This window comes from Rissa tridactyla, chromosome 2 (assembly GCF_028500815.1).
Source record: "Rissa tridactyla isolate bRisTri1 chromosome 2, bRisTri1.patW.cur.20221130, whole genome shotgun sequence".
NCBI lineage: Eukaryota > Metazoa > Chordata > Aves > Charadriiformes > Laridae > Rissa > Rissa tridactyla.
The window spans coordinates 146,439,474-146,462,955 of record NC_071467.1 but is presented as its reverse complement, the minus strand read 5'-3'; the positions used below and the strand labels follow the sequence as shown (position 1 = coordinate 146,462,955).

Here is a 23,482-nt window from a genome sequence, read left to right as displayed (position 1 = left end):
ATATAACATTTTAGCGTAACCTAATAAGTCTCAGTGGAGAATATGGATGTGGCCTTCCGTTCCCTTAGAGGACCCTGGCTATGTGTCTAGCTCAGTAATTCTGCAGCTACAAACACAGTACATGAATAAGTGTTGTAAATCAAGTCATTTTGTTGAGAAGAAGCCCCTGACCCCTTCTGGTTTGTATGCTACTCTTCTCCTTGAGTTTGGCCACAGCAAGATTGTGTTTGCCGTCTTTTAGCTTTGTTACAATAGACACAATAAAACTGTGAAGCCTGCGCTGCAAAAAAACAATTTAGACATGACATGCTTTCTCTGTCCTGCACGCCCCAGTCTTGGGTCAGACTGAAATGTTATTTTTGAGAATCTGGCAAAATGTATTTTGTTTGTTTGTTCTACAAAGGTAAAGAATCAATAACAACAAGAATGAAAAAGGTCAGACCAAGATCCTTCATGTCATCATGCCAACAGGAAGGTCAGCATACCAAAAGTCTCAAGAAATTTAAGCAAGCAGATCTCAACTTGTGGAGTAGAAGGAAAAAAAATCACGGAGCTCTTACATGGAACTGATATGAAAGGCACTAAAGACAATGAAATGATTCCCTCTTGACTTTGGCTTGAGCTCAAATACCGTTATAGAGAGAAGGAAATAAAAGAGGGGGGGGCATGTCATTTTTTTGGGTTTTTTTGTTTGGTTTGGTTTTTTATAGACACGCATTTGCACACATGCACGTACATACAGTTAAAAAGCAAATACATGACAGGGCTCTTATCCTTCTGAAGAGCAAAGAGATAAGCATAAACCCATTCCCATAGGATACATGCACCTAAACTTTAACGATATTCTGCTCTACCTATCGTACACTACTGGAGATGCTGTAAGTGAGCGTTTCCTGATTATATAAAGATTGTACCTTATTACAGTGCAAAAACATTCACCATACAAATGACAGCTCTATAAAGGATTAGCATCTCGGGTTTCCAACTTTTCTAATTCCATCTTTAAAAAAGGTGTATTTGTATTGTATATTGAGCTCCAACTGTGTATTTCAAAATTCTATGAGAAAAGCCGCCTCTGAATCATCCATCTTCATAAACAATATTTTTTTTGCAAAATACACAGGAATATCATTATGCCGAAGCTGTAAATACGTGAAAGTAGTCAGAGCACATGGTGCAACTGCTTTCCCAATAGAGCTTCTTGCCGAAGCAGCGCTGTAAACCAAATAGTTGCTATATGGTAATAAACCCTAGTTACTTTCTGAAGTGTTTCAGTGCAAAGGTATTTTAATGCAACACTGGTTATATAACACTATTAACATTCAGATTTATGGGGTCATAGACTAAAAACAATGTAAATGTCAGCAGTCTTAGTATTTTAAGAGATTTAAAATCCTTCATATGACAGCTTTCCAACTCCCTATTGAAACAATTTCCTTCCTTGCAATGACATCTCTGTGGAATATTTCCAGTTATGTTTATATAATGTCTATTTTCGGGTTATTATAAAATATGTGAGCTTAAGAGTAAGCAGAAATATTTTTTTGTTATGTGAAGGTATGTTGATATCATCTCTATGAATTTACCAGGGACTTTTCTTCTTCCTTAGAAAAATAAATCTTGCTATTTTTATTTTCTGAATGCCTTCATGAATCTGACTGTGAAATGAAGTGTTTAAATTGTTCTAGCCCCAAAATGGGATAGGATCCCAGAAATGTGATTTAACTAGACCCACAGCTTGGCAAAAAATTGCAAGAGCGATCAGCATCCTCTTTACTATTCAAGGTGGTAGGGGAACGTTGACCTCTCATTACCTACCAGGACATCATTTTCTGTCTACCCTTGTCCGTTGGAGAATAATCACATGTGTAGCAATGGGGACAATGAAACACTTAGAAAAAGCATAAGGGAATCACTAGCTTTCATGTCCCTGGAAGACCTTTTAAGAGCATATCTGCCTTAGAGTTTTACTAAAGTGCAGTTCTGAAGTAGGTCCCAAGTTGTATCCAGTTTCCATTCTTTGGTTTACACCACAGAGCAATTTCTTAACACAAAACTTGCATTTTCCAGGTGAAACTAGATCAAAAGATGCTCTCCAGAAGTGCATTTTCCATACTCCAGTTGATAATTGGCATCCAGACCACAGCAGGAGGTTAAAGCTTGCCCAAAAATCTTCCCCAAAACTCATATAGCGTTGATACATGGCATCAGCAATGATTACTTCACTCAAAAAATCCACTTATATTGTGTCAGACTGTTTCTTAGCAGAGATAAAGACCACCTCCTTCCTTGATAGAAGCCACAATCCATCCAGTTTTTATCTTTCCTATTTTAGCCTATGTCCACAAAAAGATTTAAATAGAGTGAGTACCCTGTGAAGGAGTCAAAGCTTTTCTTTGCTTTGCTGGCCTTCACACTCGAACTGAACTGGGAAAAGGAAAAGTGACAATGGTTGATTTGTGGTCTCAACTCATTTTTATGGCAAGAGCCTTTATGATAAACAGTGAGACCACAGGCTTCACTTGATATAATCTGAAATTTATATAAAATGACTATATACACCATCAGAGACTCAGTAACTTACCAATGAATTAAAGACGGAAAATTCTTACACGAAGCCAAATAAATTAAGGAAATGAAAACTCAGGCATTTCTTGGATTTACCTGCAATAATTTAGTGTGAGAACACTGCACTAATACAAGACTTTCTGTGTGAGTAGAAAATGGTATTGAAGTTATAAGACTGAAAACAGTGTACTCATAACTGATTTTATGAACAGTGACGTTATGATAAAAACAGTAAAACCATGATGTATTTAAAAACAAGCAAGAACATCCTACATCTCTAGCATCCCTCTAGAAACTTCCCTCTTGATCTTAGCATCCCTCTTGAACTTACACGTGGTGCAGTTGTTGAACTCTATGTCATCTATTGCGGCTCCTCCTCCTAGGTCTCTGGTGCGAATGCCTTCAAAGATAATTTCAAAATTCCTCAGTTTCCCCAAGTGTAACTCGACTTTGTTCCACTCGTCACCATGATTTCCTGATTCACTCCATATTTTCACAATCCCGTCATCAGTCTGAAGTTTGGAAAAAAAATAAATATAGTAAGATACACGTAAGTATGGATTATCAAATAACAGTTTTTGGGAAAAAAAAAAGAACTCAAAAAACCAGGGACAAGACTGCAAGACACGCCTTGACATTCTTGTCAAGCAATGGTAAACATATGCTTTGCTTGGATAATAGGAAAAGCAGCAAAATGAGATGATTACCATAAAACACACATAAACATCAACAGTAGACGGACTCTTGGTACAGAAATTACTATGTGTATGATTGAACTCCAAAACAGTCCCTTTGGTAGAGTTGTATTTAACTTTATATAATTCTGAGGCTCATTCTTCATGTTTGGAATATATTACTGGCCGCAAGGTTAGTCTACCATTTTAAAATTAGGGTATTAAATAGGTAAAATCTTTTAAAAGTTGTTACAGTGATAGTATAAGGGAGAAAAAGCTAACAAGTATAAGGTAATCATATGCTTAGTGTAGTTTATTTGAAGGTAATTAGGAGCATTCTGACTTTTAAATACGCTAATTTATTTTAAGGCTTTTCTTTAAGTGTCCCATCATATAACGTAATGGGCAAGTCAGCAGCAAACAACATGCTTCATTTTTTAATAGTAGTATTGGAATGCAGATGCACCAGTTTCAATTGCTGTGAATAAATGACACATATATATGATGGCACCAAAAGTAAATATTTGCAAAATTTTGTATATGTCACAATTAATTTTTCCTTATGACTATGTGACTAATCATCCAAATTGTAAATGAGAAAATTTTTGCTAGTCTTTTCTTATCAAAACCCATTAGTACTCCAGCTAGGGTTAATAAAAACACTGCGCAATGCATCAAGCAGCTAAATGTAATGCACAACAAGGGTTCTAAGAAAGTAGAACATGAACAAACAAAACCTAAGGAAAACAGAGATGACAGTAAAAATAGGCAGGGAAGAAAATTAATCACATTTCTTTATACATGGTGAACCTGTTAGATCAGATTTATGTTAATAAGATTGTCTTATGCATATTTACGATGAGGAAATGAAGTTTGGAGCTTTAGGTATTGTATTCTGAATAGGAAAGTGCAGACAAGTATGCACAAAAATATATTAACTGTTTCTGAATCAGGGAATTCATAGAATTCTTGGTATCTTTTAGAAGGAGGTCCTCAGACCTACCAAGCATAGAGATACTGAATCGTGGCTTGATGATGGCGTTCTGGAAAATCAGCATTAACTGTAAAGGAGTTAGTTGAAAACAATAAATTGCTAAAACTGATAATTGTTTTAAATTGCTAAATGCAAAATAAAACACAGGGAAGGATCTCCATAACTGCATGTAAAACCATAATCCATATTCAGCTGAACAACCCCATCGCTCTACACTACTAATGGTGCTGGAGCAACAGCAATAGAAGCCCTTCAGAAGTCACAATGACTGAGCACACAAGCACCTACAGAGGCAAGTTTAGACATTGCATCTTCCATTATGTCTCATTGGTTTAAAGCCAATGATGCGCTCCATTAAAGACTAATATAACAGGGCCTCACTAGCACTTTGCACCACTAATTTCTCAGTCGATGACAACTGGTTATGATTTTCTCAGTGTATCTCTCCCAGTGAGACTCCTGGTTATTTATGTGCCATCATGTCAGAGATCCATTCATTTATAGGGAAGGCCAAGCCCCTTTCAGGCCTATAATCAATGGAATTGAGGGGAACAGGCAATCAGAATGAACGTGAGACCCTTTCTAAAAGTTTCACTTGGATTTCAACCTGGAAACACAGCATAGAGGACTCTATATTAACACTGGGATAAAAAAGAGTAGATACAGTAATCAAAACTGATTTTAACAGTGGTAAAACAGTTCTTCAAACATAACTTAACTTTAACCATATTTTCCTTGTTCATCAATTATATAGTCAACAATTTAACTATTTCAGTAACTCAACAGTATCTATTCAATTGATTCCGATATTTTTGAATAACCTCCAAAAAAGCATTACTTATTGGGGTAATTTGTTTAGTCTGGAAACACCTTCCATCTATCCATTACACGAATAAAATGGATAGTTATGATGAGTTCCATTTGGCTTTAACAAATACATGGAAACATGGAAGAGAAAAAAAACTTCAAAAAGTTTTAACATTTAGTCCATTTTTTGTCTCTAGAACCTCTTCTGTCTGCCCTTGAGAACTATTTGGAATGCGAAAATTTCCCCAAAAATATTTACAAGAAATTACTGATTCATTTTACAAAAGCAATTCAGTGCTGTACACTAGTGGTGAATTTAGGAGACTTAAAATGAAGTGGATAATAGTAATACTAAATGATAAGGGAAATCCTTTACTTTTGTGCGTTTAAGTGAGATAGAAAAATTCAGAACTTGTATCTATCCCAACATCAAGGCCCAAATCTATAAAAAAATTACATGCATTTAAGTTTGGATGCACAGAAGTCAGTGGAACTTCTTAAAATATAGAGAGATAAATATTTATACAAAATCTGGAAATGTTAAATGTAGCACAGTTAACTAGAATACGAGCCTCAATTCTGCTGTTAGCCTGATATTGATTGATTTCACAATATATTTTATTTCATTACATTCTGTTCAGACTTATGTTACATTTGTCATGCTGATTTTTGAGTAACGTATGCTCTGAGTACCAAGTAACACTGATCACATACTTTAGAAATATCCAAATAAAATGATGTAGCTGTCAATTTGTATATGGTGTCATAACCATAAAGTATCAAGTGTTTATGCAGTTATAGGAACTGGGTTATTTTTTCCCCACAGTGAGACACTGAAATACGTAGAAAACTTTTTGCTAGAAAGAATTTTTTTCAGGTAGAAACTTTACAACAGAAATGGGAGTCTCCTTGCAGTTCACAAATTCCTGAATATGCGTACACAAATAAAATGCAGGAGAGAGACACATTTCTTTTCCTGTCTGGGTTCAACAGTGGCAGTTCCCATGCAACAGCAGAACTTCATAAAGCATGAAAGGCTGATTTTTCACTTGCTCAGCTACACATCTACATAACAAAATGAAAAGCAAGCTCATCCCTTGCATAACTGCAGGAATGCTGTTCTAATCCAGAGTGAAAAATCCCTTCAAAAACACAAGCCCTGCACATTGTCTGCATGAAACAGCCAAGGAAGAGGTGGGAAAGGGAGACAAGCAGGAAGCTTGGCTCTCCTCTTCTCCCTGGGCCCAGACAGTGGAGCTGGCTTGGCTAAGGGGTGTAAGCTATACACTTCTTCTGGATACATACTTGGCATGAGAAGATCATCGTTTGTAAGCTTTGCAGATTCCATTTCATGAATTATTGTTTTGTTTTCTGCATTCTCCAGCTATTTAATCTGTCTGGTGCTTTGGCATTTCTTTCATATCTTCGGAATGTGTTTACTTCTAAAACAAACAAAAATACGGCCCGAGGAGGGGAGAAAAAATCTGTCTGTGCTTTGACCTGCCCGTTGCATCCAGAAATCCTTTGATCTTTTTCAGTCCCATATACTTGTATTAATATAAAAGAGAGGTATGTAAAAGAGATATATGACAATCAGAAGGACTGTGTTCCAGCGTAGAGGAGGCTGGAGGCCACAGTGTCACCTTTCTTTCTGTTTCTGTGAGGCTTATTCTTCTACTGACACACACTCATACTGAGTGTCTAGATTGTTCTTCAAACTGGGCTGGTGGCAAAAAGCCCAATCTAACTCTATGCTCCAACAGACTGATACAATACGGTTAAGATCTGTGGCTTTGGCAGATAGCGTCAGTGCTGCCTCTGAGTGTGTGGGTTGATCATGCTGGCTGTTGGTCAGGGCAGAAATCCCATTTTCCACTTAACCTCCTGGAGTCTAGCTACATGTGGTCCTTTACCAAAAAACAAAGCTGTGATCTGTCTTGCTGCCATTCATCCACATCTCAGGTTTCACGCCTCTTCTCCACTGTACACATCATACCCTAGGGTCCACAATTCCTTCTTCACTACACTTGCTTGCACATAATCACAGCCTCTTTTCCTCACACCAGCACTTTTGTATCAAAGCCACATTATTACCTTCCTTACGTCTCATTACATTTGCCTTGGCCTTCCTTCCAGTTCTGATTTGTTCATCTCACACTCTACTGTACATTCCTAAAACCATGTCATCACCTAGTTTCCCATTTGCATCCTTTTGTTGCCTGCATTTCTACTCCAGCTAAGAAGAGTGATAGACAAGATCCTTGCATCACTTAAACCATCAGTCTACCATCCTCACCCAAAGAGGGTATTCCAAAGTAAAATGAAAAACTAGCATCCAGAAAACAGTGTACGTGAAAGGAAATACCCTTATCTTTCCAAACAAAAGGCTGAATTGCACCTCTGAACTATGAGACTTGATTATAATATTTGTCTATTAGATATATGCAAATCTTTGAAAGAGGAGAGAAGAGAGGGTCTCAGATCTCACTGATACAGAATGCACAAGCAAAATACTTTTGCCTTAAAAAAATGGTCAAAGCTAGTTTTTTAGCAAGGTATGTAATTTGACAGCAAAATGCTAACAATGACACATCACTGCTAACAAATGACGATCGCCAGATTTTTTTCTGTTCAAACTAAAATCTTATACTGTCTCTTCAATATCTTTCTGTGGATGTCTCCCTCAGCTGAGGGGAAGTGCCACTAAAATAACTTAATCTGTCTTTCTTAATGTTTCTTCTTACAAATTTTGTGAACAACCCCTCAATCTGCATGCCACTCAAGCTTGTAATTTTATAATTACTAAAATCCTTCTAAATCTTTGTGCTAATATGTTAATATTTTGTAAACTCTTTCTGTGTAACAGCTCAAAGAACATCAGAAGTTAAAATTCAGAAGTGCTCATCATCTCATGGGTCAAGGAGTGCTAAAGCCTTCATGCAACTCTTGTTTTATCATCTACGCATCCCATTCTTTTGATTATTTTGCCACTTTGTGAACTGATTTTACTTTCTCTAGGTGAATGTTATATGTAATACCAAAATAAACTGTTTCAAAGTGTCTTTTATACCATAATCCCAGCGTTATCTTTTATTCATTATTAAGAAGATCTTCCCTTGCTGGTATACCTCATGGTACAGGAATCCATTGACCATTTATTACCTATTCAAATGTACAAATCCATGTTTCCTCCTGAGCCCCATCCCTCTTCTGGGAAAAGGTCTTTGTAAATATTTCTCCTTCATTTTCAAGTGAAGTCTAGAAAAATCTCTTGCCAACAGTTAAGATGTGGATGCACTTCTGTGACTCTTAGCCATGATCAACAGAGTTTCACAGCTTCTTCGAAAACCCAGTGAATCAACGTGTCCTTTCAAAAGCCCATCTTTGTATGTGTATATACCTATCGATATTTCAGTTACAATACCTAATACTTAATTGTCACGTAAATAATGTCAGGAGGCAACAGTACAGCACTGAGTTATCTATAAAAACTCCAAGTGTTATAATAATTCTTACTCTTGGGATCTCAGATGTTTTCCTTAAGCAAATAGTAGGAACCACTAGAACTTCCTAGAAGGAAAAGAGGTGCTGAAAGTCATCACAAGATCAGGTAGAATATTCGCTATGTATACACAATCACCAGCATAGTCCAGCATAGTACAAATGTTTCCGTGGACCAAAAATGAAACAACCGTGTTTACCAGTTATACCTCCTAACAGACAAAAAGCTCTTTAGGTATCACACCGTCTAACCTGGTAACATATTTCTCTACCTGTAGCAGAAAACAGATAAATTTAGTCTGATTTATTAATAGTGTCCTCACGATAGGTCCAGATTGCAATAAGCTTATTTGTTCCATCCCAGAACAGTGGGAAGGGAGGGACCAAGCAGTCTCAATAGCCTTAATGATCACCTAATCTTGTTGAGGACAAAAACAGTTAAAGAAGATTATTTGTTGGTCATACCCATAAGCTTTAGAGGACAAGTGGACCACGGGCTACAACAGAAGAACACCTGCAACTCTTCATGGCATGTGGTCCACTATTAGTACAAACTACTGCTGGGCAACACGTCTGGAAAGTTCCTCAGAAAGTAGTTTTTACAACCTGTTTTCTAATTCTGTACTTTATAATCCCCTAAACTCAATTTGAGAAAACCTGTAAGTCCAATGTTATTGACAGATTAGCTAAGAAAATTTCTTCCCCAAAACACACACTGAGACTACTAAAAACATATGTGAAAGAGACTGTTTTCATTTAAGGCTCTGAAAAGTTATTATTAATTGCATGTCACTGCCCTCTATGGGTTGAACATAGTCAAAGGTCAAGCTGAGGTGATGAGCCATCATTAAGGAAAACTTAACAGTAAAAGGCATGTTTTTCCATTGACTTGTTGCAGTGGGTCCTGGTCTTCCACTGTCCCATCATGCTGCGCGATAAACACTCTCAGACAACGGCAGAATTACTTCTAAGAAGACCATAACCTGTTTAGATCCGTATGTCTATATGCCTAGACATATTGGAAAATTCCTATTCGTATTGAGAGGATTTTTAATCTACCTTCTGATAGTCTGAGGGGAATTATTTCTTAATGATTGCATTACTTTGCAATTCAGAATCTTCTTCATGCTTGTCTTCATCTGAAGAATGATCTGAAGTTTTTATAACCTCTCTTCTGAGAACTTCTGCAGGAGGAAAGTATATCTTACTGGGCTCAATATCCTCATTAATTCACCTGGGGATATTAAGAATGAAGGAGAGGGAAGGATTTCTTTCCATCTAAGAATTCCTTTTATTTTGTGGTTGCATTTAATATTTTTTGTACACAGCAGAGACCACCATTATTCTCAAGGTTACATTTCTTACACAGTCAGAACAATATTAGGAAGTGAATCCAAAGCGTGCAAGAGGAGTATGTAATTTTAAGTTACAAGATATTTCAAAGAAACTTCTTATGAATACAATTTCTGTCAGAAGAATACACTAAGTATTCCAGATGCACTTATAAAGATTCCACTATGAGACAATCTACCTTGTTGTGTCTGCAGTGAAACAGCAATGAAACACAGATTTTGTTCCTGATCTGCACCGCTCCTTCTATTCACGTTCTGAGCTGGGTTCAAAATATTTCCCTGGTTCATTTGCATCTGATATTTATTTCAGCAGAGCCACAGGAAATGAAGCTGGGCTTACCAAATGGATGGAGGCAATAAAAACACTCGCTAAATATTCCTGGACTCTTCAAACCAAATATACTTGAGGGCTTTTTAACCAGAGACAGAATATTTTCAAATGATTAATCAAAAAATATTAACTGTTTATTATTAATACTATAAAAAGACTTTCAGGATTCACTATATCAAAAGGCTTCTCCTTCTGCAGCACCTTCAGACTTTTGAAAGTCAAACTCTTTTTACATACTTTTTAAAAATGTTAGGAAAAAGCTTTTCTCCTCTTCTTTCAGGTTCCTTTGAGAACAGTATCTTCCTGTTACCATCCATAATTTTTAGAACAAGGTATGTGTTATGCAAAGCACAGAAACATACTATAGAAGAAGCATAATGTGACTTTAACTGTCACTGCTCATTTCTCTAGCTTTTGATGGATGGTGATCCCTCCGTTTTACATGAGTATTTCAGGAGGGCAGTTTACTTTTCAGGCTATTTCTTTTTAGTTTAGAATCAAGCGTATTTTCAAGGTGTGCAAATTAAGTTCGCTAATAAACCTAGTTTTGATGAAATTTTGCTTTCTTTGACGTAGTAGCATCATTAAAGCCTTTCAATGGCTGACCAAGTAGTTTAAAGATACATTATCCCATGATGAGGTATGTTCCTTCCCTGCTTCCTCCTTTTACTCAAGAAGGAGTGGAGTGCAGTCCTGCACTTTTACATGTACATCAAAGAAATAAGAGATGGAAGGAAGAAAAAACACAGCTTTTCCTCATTTGCTCATATGTTAAAGACCTCTTCTATGAAGCTGTATTTCTCCAAATCACAGCACAGTGAATGTGTTTGCTGACATTTCTAACATCACCTATCTACTTAGGTGTCATTACTTGAGAACAAGTCCCATTTTCCGAGGGTTCTGAGCACCTTCCTTATATATTTGGGCTGTTGCTACTTCAGCACTGCACTACACAGAATCCTTGCTTTTTTTTAAAGATCTGGCTTCCTATGATTAAGTCTTTCATATGTAGCTTGAAAAAACCCCCAAACATTAAAATGCAATAAAACTGAAGACCTATGCTGTAGAGCAGAATCTCTTATCTTAAAAGAAAGCAATGTGAATTATTGTGTCTTCTTCACCTAAAGTTATTTTCAAAGCATGACAGATTCTCTCTCTTCTTCATTTCTCACTTCTTACCGATTTTCTCTTAAAACTTAACTTGCTAAAAAATATTGCTTAGATTATTTGAAAACAGTAACCTAACCCTACAGTTTGACCTTATACTTCATTCAAGCAAAAAAGCTCTACATCAGATCAATCCATATACAATATCAAATTATTAAAATTATTTAAATCAGTCAGAGTGAACTGAAGTCAGGATTTGTTCACACAAGACTTGAATTTTTCACTTTTTTCTCTCCTTCCCTCTTTTCCTTTTTTTCTTCCTTTCTGTCTTCTCTCTTTTCTTCATGGGGACATGAAGAAAAATGGGAGCAGACAATCAGGTCATGAAGATGTGACTTATGAATGAGCACGTGTATCCTCTGGCACACTGTCAATCACCAGGCTGATAATTCAGTTATCAACTGATACAAACAGATCAGATAGATAACAAACAGTTCAGCAGCGCTTTATAACAGCACTAATTACGATAACTCTCCTCAGCTTTGGCAGGCCACTGTATTTTAGAGAAAGACACACATTCTGTATGGGAAGTCTAAGGTTGGTAAGTGCATGCAAACAAACCAAATAAAACATTTGTACATGTTGTTAATCCTGTAGCAAAATCCGGGCACAGCAGTAGTTATTCGCTGCTCCGCCATTAGCTAGTGCTTTGAAAATTTGTCTCTCCTATTAAATAACCCACAGAGACTTGTGGTTAAGATTACTACTCCATTTAGAAAATTACTGCTAATTATGTGAATGTTGAAGCTCTGCATTAAATATGTAATTCCAAAATTATTAACTCCACCTAGAGTAGCTCTGAGGGAGAGACAAACAGAAAAAATTTCAATGTAGGGAGAGATTTTAAACTCAAAATGTACACTTCCCATCACCAAGCTAAGGGATGGTGAGGGATGCATGCTAGAGGATTCTGAAATATTCAGCAAATGGAGGTAGCAAAACAAAGAAGAAAACAACAAAAAGGCAGATAACAGAACTGCAACAATCTACAGAGTAGTGGTCCCAACAGACAGGAAAATGTTATTGATGAGTAATGAAACAGGGTGAGTTTTACTTTAGGGGTATGCTTCTGTAAGTGATGAGCTTACTCAAGTTGCAGTGACTTCAATGAAGATTCATGAGTCTCAGCACCGAAGAGAATACATTAAAAATAGGTTTCTCTCTAATTTTTCAGAGTCCTATTTTGACAGGAACCAGAAATTCTGTTCAGTATTTCTCTGCCTTCTATAAAAACACTTCGAAAAGAAACGTCAAGACGATCAAATGGTATCTTTAAGAAATTATTTGATCCAGACAAAACGTATACTGCATAAGTATATTAGTATGCATGAAAAATTGGCTTCACTTTCAAGGATAACTTACAAAATCACATAATTGCATTTTCACAGTGCGTTATAGAAAGAAGAAAAACAGCAAGATGAAATACTGATATTTCAGCCTTCAAGCCTTTTATTAGATAGTCTGCATGTATTAGTCTCAGCAGGTTTTCATAATAAGAGTTAATGGCAAAGCCCATCCATCCATCCCTTTAATTTCCTCCTTTGTGCAAAGCATTAAGATGATTTTCACTCTCTGAAATATCTTTTCTCCAATTTTCAATTCCAAAATTAACATCACTGTAATAAAGGAATATGCACTTCAGCAAGGAACATGCATTCTAATGAACACGTCTGATAAATAAACTTATACCACTGACTAAATTCCTCTTTTAAAATGCACCACTTTTGGAATTCTGCAATTTCATAGTAAATTCCTTTAGAGCACCAGAAGGCATTAACAGCTCACCCTGTCACAAGTGTCAGCACTTGCCATATTTCTAGGAGCTCTTGGTTCTTAATTGCTGTAAGTGCTGAGTTGAGAAAAGCCAGTTTCAAAAACACTTTGATAAAAAACGACTGGTAATTCATCTGGAGACAGGGTTTTGTTTTAAGCAGGTAGGCATTTCAAGGAATGACAATTAAGTTGCTCATTAGCAGAGATGAAGTTCTACTTTTAAAACTCTTATTTTAGAAAAGAATTCTATACTGGGAAGGCAAGAATATTTTATTGATTTTCTTTTAATTTTTCTGTGAGTATCACCTTCTTAAAACTTTGATTTATCCTGTCACAACTATTAAATCTATTCATTATCGCCACCTTTCATTTATAGCCAAGCAAACTTTTCTGTTTCTTGTTTGCATCTTTCTACGTTCCGATGACACTCTTTCCATCAAATACAATTTCATGTTCTTAGGCTCTTAAAATACATCTTCATTCTGTATATTATCCTTACGAGTTAGAACAGAGAAATAAAACAACATTTTGTAAAAGGGGATTCATTAAGTACCTTGTACTACTCCATCCTGTTTTCATTTCCTGGTCCTCCCAGCCCTCCTTTTTCCTCAAATGGAAAAATTTCTTCTTCATTTCCTAGCATAATCCACCTCTGTTTGATTTTGGTTTTTAGGTATCTTAAGGGATACAAACATGATTGCTTGGATTTCATTTTTTCCCCTCAGTTCTGCTGCTAAGACTGAGTAACGATAAACATCAAAGCCCTTTCAGAAGACCATTAACATTTCAAACAACTTGGTTCCATATTGTCTCAAACTTTGTCGCACCTTTGTTTTAATTATGTTATACAGGTTTCCTCAGATTGTTCCTGTCTTAGGCTTGAGGCAACTGGAATTCTCTGGAAAACCAAAGCTTGAAAGAGAAATAATCATAGCTACAAAAACTTTAGGAAGACTGGAAAACTGTTACAACCCTCCACAGTGCCAAATGGAAGGACAGTGTGCAATACTAAATTCCTCAGATTATAAAATGAAAGTCAAACCTTTACTTATATTGACTGCCTAAACAAATGCAGAATGTATACAGTAAGAGATGCAAGGGAACAGCTTATGAATCAAGATCATAAAAAGACGTATGCAGAAAAGAGACAACCTCAAATCTGTCATGGTTTTCCTTCTCTAGAGAATACTCTGAATACCATATTTGAAGATGTGAGGCAAAACCACGTACCAAATTTCACCTTTTTATTAAGCAGCTTTAACTCATCTTCTACACATCTTTTCCGGATTAACATTCTCCTTTATCAGTTGGATTATGGAATGACAGAAAGAATACAACCTTGTTGTCCAAACAGGAGGTGCATGCCCCTCTTTCATTGCCTTTACTGAATGTTGACTAAAACTTTCATCTGGGACACAAAGTCTTGCTTTGCTGCACCAAAAAAGTAACTTTGTCAGTTTCATCTGTGGCCACTGAAACAGAAAGAAAAAACATCCCTCTCTCCTAAAAATGAAAGAAATTAATCTGGTCTAGACATTCTCACACTGAATTGGTGTTTAGTACAAACTAAATGGAAAGACCAGTAAATTGCTTGGCTCAGATAAGTATCTACCAATTTGGATACTTATTCAATATTTAATTGAACTATAACTTCAAACTTTTTAGGCGGTGGGACTAAACTTCCCCTGTTCATCGACACATCTTATCTTGGAACAATTTATCCTTATGTGAGGTCCACTCCTGGGCAAAGGTCTGCTTGGAAGCGGAGCACCTTACTCTTGTCAACCACATGGATCAAAGTACTGTTTGAGTGACATAGTAGGCAGCCAGAAGCTGAGCAGGTGGGACTAACTTTTCTTCTCTGAAACTTTGACAGTTAGTGGCTAAGGTCAGAAGCATTTTTCTATTCACAGTGTCACAGTGTTTACAAAATCACTTCCAGGACGTAGGAATCATGGAATCAATCTGTGTGAAAGTCTGCTCAGCTCTTCGAAATGTGAAGATTTGTTCATGAAGAATTAAAGCATTACCATTACAACTGCCTTGAAAAATAAAAATCCCAAGGCAAAGCCAATTCAGCTGAAGAAAACATCTGGAATCTTTCAGAGGTTTTGTTTGCTTCAATCAATATTTCAATTCAGTAATTCATGTCTAATACCACCTTGATTCTGTATATAAAACTGAATGTAAGGAGTGGGAAAATATATCTTTACAGGGATTCTGCTGAGACAAAACATAAAAAAATTGGGACAAAAAAAAGGAAAACAAGTACATAGATTTGCTGTAAACTAAACACACTTTTTTTAAAAAATGTAAGATTATTTTAGTGTACTGCAATAAAATCGTAAGACAATTCTACAACTAGCAATAGTAATTCTTAATTCTTGTACAATGACATTAAAACTTTCAAGGTTTTACTAAATATTTCATCTGTCACTTCTTCAAAGTGACAAGTTTGCAGGACAAGGATTGACATGAATATTCCCTACTAATCATGAAAGAGTATCTTATGCTTTTTCATTTGTAAAAGAGAGTGATTACTGTCAGTCAGGTGTCATCCCTACTTTGATGTAGCGGGATGTTAACTGGGATATAACTGTACTTCTTTCTTTGTGACATTTACTTTTACAGCCTATTTGTATTCTTATAGAATATTTTTTTCAATTGGATTGTAGCTTGGGCTTGTAGATATATAGAACAGATCCTCTGGGATATTAGATGAACTGGACTGGCTCAGCGGAATCAAAACGCTAAGTCTGAAAAAAATAGTAAGGTCTTTATGTAGTCAAAGCTTGATTACGGATTTTTAAGCTTCACTGAATTGATCCAGAGCAAAGAGACATCTTTAAGAGGAATGCTCAAGTCCTGTCTCTGTAATATCTGATTGATACAACAATTTATTCCTTAGAGAATACCAGGGAACCAGACATCTGATTTAAATTTTTAAGCTGTACTTATAAAATACATTCTCTACAAAATGAGGGCTCTCATAAATGACAGATCTTATTATATGAAAACATTTCAGTGGGATTCTCTCTCTTTCCCTACTTCTCTCCCCAGTGGTCACCACCTTATATGTTCAAGGACATATGAAGTTATAAATATATATAATACAGTAGGGATGTAGAACATAAAAGTTTGCAAACAGATTCATGAGATCTTGGGGTGTGCGTTGCCAGAAGAGATATGAAATATCTTGGTAAGTATTTAATAATATGTACTGAAATATCCAAAATTCAAATATTTATCCAATGACATTCCTGAATGTACCCAAAATTGTTTATCAAATGTTACCTGTCTACAGGAAGCTATATTGACAACAATAGCCACTTTTCCTCTTATAGAAGCTTACTTTAGAATGAGAAAAAATCATATCTAAGTCTCCCTTTGACATACTGAGTAAAACCCCACCATCAACAAAGAGAGCCTGGGGTGACTGGTGCAGTGGCCGCATAGGAAGCATCTATGACTTGAAGTAAGAGGAATCTCGCCCGCATTGGGTCAAATTACAATTTAACAGCAGGTCCTGTGATCTTAACATATTTCTAAGAAAAGAAATCTACCTACTGGAGAAAGTGCAGAGACTCTTTCTAAGATGTCTTTCCTGTGGTAACAGGAATAATTTGCCTACATAAAAGCAAAATGATATGTCTGAAAATAAGCATTAGAACAAGCATCAGCCACACTTCAAACACTTAAGAGAATTTGTAATAACTTTCAATCCGTCAAACAAATACAAATAAAAGTAAGGTAGAACAGGAAATTCAGTGGCATTTTTTCTCTTCCATTTATCTTTTGGTTTTCAATGAAAATACTGTTTTTCAATGAAAATGCTATCTTTCCATTTCTTCCTAGTGCAGCAACTGTTACCTAATCCACTCCTGGTTTATAGTTTCAGTAGTTGTGATAACCTTGATTCCCCATTTCCATTTCTTTATCTTTTCTCTAGATGTTGCAGACAGTACAGAAGTTCTGTCTGCATTTTCTAAATGCATTTATTTCCTACAGCCAATAAACACAGAGATAATTATCAGAATCAATCTCCCTGTGTGAACTAAGGAACCATTGCAACAAGGAACCAAGGCAAATCAAAGGAAAAGTATAACCACTGAGTGACAAAATAACTGAAAATAAGCCAACTCAAAGGGCTTTGTGGAACAACGTACCTTCCCCATCCCTCCTACAGCAGAATTTCATGTTTGTATAGAAACGGATATTTTAAGATGAAGTCTTTTAAGATGAAGTCTCTTTCTATAGTGATGGCATCCTATATGCACCATTGTAAGACTAGTAGCCATCAGATTGGCATGCTCAGAAAATGTGAACTAGATGACTCGCTTTAAGGTATTTTAGTGTCGTTTACCACGATGTGCCTTCTTGTGTCTCACTACAGCATCTCCTGTACCTTTCTCCCTCATATTACCAGACCTTCTTTGTATATTATGTGTAAGATCATTCAGATTCTTCAGCTACACACAGTAGAATTTTCTTTTCAAGCAGGAAAGATTGATTCTTTAAGATTGGTCTCGTTGAGATAGCTGGTCTCTTTGGAACAATCTTATTGCACCACTAGTGCCAAGATATTTCATTTCTTTGTACAACAAATCTTGATACCACTTGGAAGAAGGAGACTGCAATTTGTATAGAGATTAAATTCCAGATGTAATGACTTAAACAGAATATACTATTGAGCAAGGCAAAGTCTAAGGTAAAAAATATGCAGCTACCGAGTCAGAGAAGGATTTTCATTAGTTGTTAATTCCTTTCCATAGCCAACATAATCCTAAAACAGCTAGCCAGGGGGAAAAAAAAAAAAAAAAAAAAAAAAGAAAAAGGAAAACTCTCATTCCTTTAGTGACACTTCAAGAATGCAGCTGGTGTATAAAGGGTTAAAGGGATGGAAATCCACCTAAATCATTTTTATGACTACTAATAAACTTTTTGATAACTTACTCCCCCTGAACTCCCATTGAAGACAATTCTGAAATGAATCACAGTCAAAATTATCAGAATAATGTTGTACACAGCAGAGTCCTCCAAATCTAATGAGTATTTCCATGTCATAAATAACAAGAGGCTTCTTCTGTTCGCTGATCAATGAAATGAATTAGATGGTTCATGTATTAAAATTTAAATACTACCTCTTCTGGATCACATTGGAAACTGTTATTTAAAGACTGTTTTGTCCCATACAGATCAAAACAAATTAAACTAGAAAACAGTAAGACACTAAGTTGTGCCATTCTGTGGAAGGCACAGAAGGCAACAGTGAGCAGCTGAGGGGAGGACCAAATAACACCTAAATATAGGCAGTAGATTGGATAAACGTTAGAGCTGCTCTATCATACCAACACTTAATAGAACAAGTAATATTTGTATCCGCCTAAATGAGATTGTATAAACATACAGAAAACAAGCCTAAACAAATTCTTTAAAAGCTGAAAAATGCTTCACATTTGTGCCTTGATTTATTGATTCAGCCAAATATTAATTGAGTATCTGGTTCATTTCACTGTAATTTCAAAAAACAAAGCATTTTTTAATAAACCAGTTGAGAAGTTAGCTACTTAAAATGAATAGTTTTGTACAATTGCATTAGTCTAAATTTCCACTGTGGCTTCATACGACCTTTCCACAACAGCTTTCTCTTCTTACATTTCATTGACAAGAGCAATTGACATCCAAAATTGTTCATAATTATTAATTGTAAAATGGCACCTGTGGTATCACACTTTCCTCTACCATTATAATGAGAAATGTGTGGTGACCTTTAATGCTTTATAGAAAATATGTGATTTTGCAAGGAAATAAAAATAAGGTTATTTGCACTCTTGTTCTCCACGCTTTTAACTGTTTTCTTGTTATGATGAGTGTTAGAATTACAACTATTTAAAGTATTTCACTGTATTTTTATTTAATGACTGCTATCCAACAAACAAAATTTTCACTATAATATTTTCCACTATAGGAATTTCATTTTTTTCACCTGTATGATTTTGAAAGTTAAAAATAAATAAATTGGTCTTATAGTTTTGATTTATTATGAAAATCTGAAAAGCATACATATGATTTTTTCATAGAAAATGCAGTTTTTCTTCATAATAGTCTCAAAGGTGGTTTATATTTTTTGTTTTAGTAGGTTGTGGGTTTTTTTGTGTCCTCACTCTCTTTAGACTCCAATTCTTCAAAGAAAGACCTCATATTTTGACCATACCCAGTTATTCCTGGTCCACATTAGAGCCCAGCATTACAGCTAAAGGTTAAATAATTCTCTTGATTTGTTAATTCCATAAGATCCACTCTTATAATAAAGGTGGTTGTTTTTTTTTTCATTTGCATTAGCCTTTAAAAATTTTCATGTCATCTAAAACTCCTGGAGCTAAAGATAAATTAGTATCACAAATTGATTAAGAGCTCCAACTATTCTGATATGTGGGAGGTAAGAAACATAATTTTTAGTGTTTCCTTCTTTTAGTACTCCTGCTGAAGGCAAAATCAAATATACTCTGCAGACCACACAGTTAAAGTCATATATTCCAGAGACTTATGCAAATGGTCTTTTTTATTCCTGATTTTAGTAGTACTACAGTATCATGTCTAATTACTTCATTAATTAATTCAAACAGAAAATTAGCATGGTTTCCTCTGTTAAAAGCCTTCAATCTTAAGAGTAATACTAAAATTCCTTGTATGGGTTCCTTGTGTTTTTAATTTTGCAGATACAGCCCGGCAAAACTGGCAGGAACAAGTTACAAAAGACTGAAGCAAGGTGGGAAGTGGTGAGGGCAGCTGGACAACCTGTGGCGTGTGACTGAACATAAAGGCTTGTTGAAAGAATTTGAGTCTAAAAACCTACATAAGAAACTCGTATGAATAGATCATGGGTTTTCCATGAGCCTGCAGGTAATTAATCTCTGAGCTGCAAGGACCCTCTCACAGGCAAGCAACACAAAGTTACCGGGTTATGGAAAGGTATATCTCCGTGGTAAGGAAGGTAGTGGGAAGAAACTGAAGTCTCTCAAAGCTCCCATTACATTGACACTGTTAGTCTCTGCTGCAAGTGATAACTGCTCTTGTAGGATGTCAGTGCATGCAATGATAAGACAATTCTACTTAAAGCAGGCTTTTATCTTTCATTTAATCCACCATTACATAATGCAATGTGGTCAACCTACAAACAAATACACACGCAAATTATTAAAGTCATAAATATAAGTACTAAAAACTTCCTAGTCTGATCCTTGAATTAAATGAATTGGAATCAGGTACTTCCATCTGTATGAACTAAATTGGAGCAAATACAGAAACATGCTTGTTTTTTCTGAAGCTACTGTGGGTTCAAAGCTGGAGGCCAGAAACTAAAAAGATTTCTGGAAGCATAAAAATTACACTCTTCATGCTAAGACCCTTTATTGATTCATCAAAGTAATTTTAAGCACACTACAGATTGATACTGCAAGTCTGGCAAAGATCAAAGACTACCAGAAACTAGAACATCTTCAAGACACTAAAAATGAACTGTGAATTCAAAATAAAAGTTGCATTAAAGGAGGATAAAACCGGAAACAAATTAATGTTCTACAATGAGCACTAACGCTAGATCAGTGCTTGCTGAAGTTTTGCTAGCGTAACATCAGTTCAGTCTGTGTTTGACAAAAGGAAGATACTTTTCTCAATGGGAGACCAAGGGGCCTTGGGCAGTGAAAGGAGATGAGAAAGGAAAAAGGAAAAAGGAAAAAGGAGAGTTCTTCTACCTTTTGTGAGATTAAACGGAGCTCTTGGAAATGTTCAGTTATTTTTTTTTTCCAGGTAAAATTGTTAATCAGGAAAATTAGATACTGTCTTGGGATTTCAAGTCTGATCAATGCTCTATGCTTTCTAAAAAATATCAGCAGGCACCCGGTTATGTGTTGTGTTAATTATTTTTCTTTTTTAAAAAAAAGATATGTTAATAAATTTCCTAAATTTACCTATTTAGAAGTGATATGAAAAACTAATAAAAACGCTCAATGCTCAATGCTATGTCTCTATCATTTAGAAAAAGTCCTTTTCTCTTCATAAAAATACTCCGTTTTACAGCTGCTATATAAAAAAAGTCCTAATTTGTACATCTGTTGCTTCAGTAAAAATCATTCAACGGCAGCTCTATAGTCCTTAAAAAAAACCTGCACTGAGACACATTGAAATCACAACTTTCGCTCTTGAATGTCTGCCCTGAAAAGCGTTAGAAAAGAGCAAAAGAATTCTGACCTGCAAAGATCCCAGAGATGTTTCAAAGCCTCATATGCTAAAAAGCTGCAATGTAGCCGCCGTCACTCTGTGATATCATTAACCCACAAATCAATAATGTAAATTGCTTCCAGAGATCTTTGGTTTGGGAGAGAAGTTCAGTGAAACAACAATGGAGAACTGTGCAATATGGGGGAAACTGAAAATGCATTTTTCATCTATATCACTTTGTGCAATATGGTGCCAGGCTGGGATAGAAAATAGGATGGTGGTATTAGCCCTGAGAGGCAGGGCTTGTGATTGCAGGTGTAATGTTACAGGATATTGCTGTGTTGCTTCGATGATTCATTATCCATCGTGCTATCTAAATCTGTCAGCCTGCTCAGTTTTCCAACCAGGCACTGCCCTGCCTGACAGAGACATGCCCTTAGTCATGCTAATTCTTTACTACTTATCGTCCTCATCTCCTAAGGGAGAAAAAGTTCAAGTTCTCAAAGAATTTAAAAAAAAAAAAAAGCTTAATAATTCACATATGAACATTTTCTCTTATATGTGCTTCTAGAAACACGATGATTTTAAATTACAAATCCTCTGATGAACCTCTTGTCTTCAAGAGCAAGATTCCAAAATACAAGGGTGATTCTCTAACCCTTCTTCAAAATATGTTTTTCCTTCAAAGCACATCCAAATGTATTATTGCAGCTCACCACCTCTTTGGAATGAATGCCTACATATGGTTGCAGTATAAGAATGCAATGAATTCTGTGCTTCCAATAATTTACAGCGAAGAAGACTGAAATAACTTCCTAATGTACTCATCTGAGAAAATAAAATGCACGGAATGGTTTTTGCCCTTATCTACAGTTGTGCATATTTGTTTGTTCCTTCTATGTAAACTGCTTTTTAGAAACGATGCTTCCACTGAAAACTGACTTATTTTTATTTAATGGCTGTCTCAGTTTCATTTTACTCAGAGATATGCTTATGCCATGAGGTCAAAATCAGGCCTACAGCAACCCTGTTTGAAAGAATGCCGAAAAAGGTGAAAAGTGCTGTTTCAGATTCTGCATTCAATTCAGGAAATGTAAATATAAAATTTTCTTGCTCTGGGAAGTAAAGCTGCCATAAAAGTTAATCTTCCTTTCTTTCTTGACAATACTGTATTTCACAGTATCCTCCCTGATTTCTTTTAAAGGTCCTGGGACTAAGGTAGTTCTCCCTTGTTCTCACTCGTTAGTCAGATCAGACATTTCATTGACTCAAATAAAACTTTTAATAACAGTTCACATGTCAACGATGGGAGTAAAGAGTTTAAAACTGTGTCCCTTTTGAGAGCTATATAGATACTCATTAAATAAAGGCCATTACCCTTGTGCTGCTATGTGGAACTAAATTCTCCTGAATATGTCTTTTACTGGATTTAATAAAGGAAAGGTATTTGAAATAAAAAAAATACAAGGATTCAAAGGAAAAATAAAAGATAAATGTAAGCTACTGAACATATAGCTCGGTACGTTCATGTATCTATTTCACCTATACACAAATACTAGAAAACTTTACAATTGTGCATTAGATTTAAAGAATTTCTCTAGGATGTTTATTATGTCTAAGAGGATAAGCAAAAAATCTACGTGTTTTCTACATTGTTTGGAGCATGCTTTGAAGTTCAGCAGACTCTTAAATAAAACATTCAAGGAAATCTTTTAAAATTTAAAGTTTCTTCCTCTAGCTGCATGAAAGTCAGATAATCTGCTTTGAGGCTACCGAACCCAATTAAATCTGTAACTTCTACATTACTGTGAGGAGTTGATTGTTTTTCATGCAGCCAGGGAGAAGAATCAATGTAGAAACACACAGTCTATTTTAAGCTGTGAAGTAGAATAAGTTGTTTCCTCAGACTTTATTCTTGAGTGACTTCCCATAGAAGTGGGGTCAATGATATTGATTTGCAAAAAATTCATTTTAAACTACTCAATCCCTAGAAATACAAATGTCCAGAAGACATCAGCTGGCATCTGCAGCAACTCTGCTGCAGGTTTTCCTGTTGACAGGTAAGGACAGCGGGCTGGTCGATTAAAAATAACCA

General features: G+C 35.8%; 1 protein-coding gene across 1 annotated transcript in view; it reads right to left on the bottom strand.

Moving 5' to 3' along the window:
• Positions 1 to 23,482, bottom strand: part of MALRD1 (MAM and LDL receptor class A domain containing 1) — a 273,631-nt gene that overhangs the window by 94,236 nt on the left and 155,913 nt on the right. Inside the window, exon 29 of the mRNA XM_054190597.1 lies at positions 2,900 to 3,080. Coding sequence (XP_054046572.1) covers positions 2,900 to 3,080 — 181 coding nt within the window. The remainder of the gene's footprint in view (positions 1 to 2,899; positions 3,081 to 23,482) is intronic.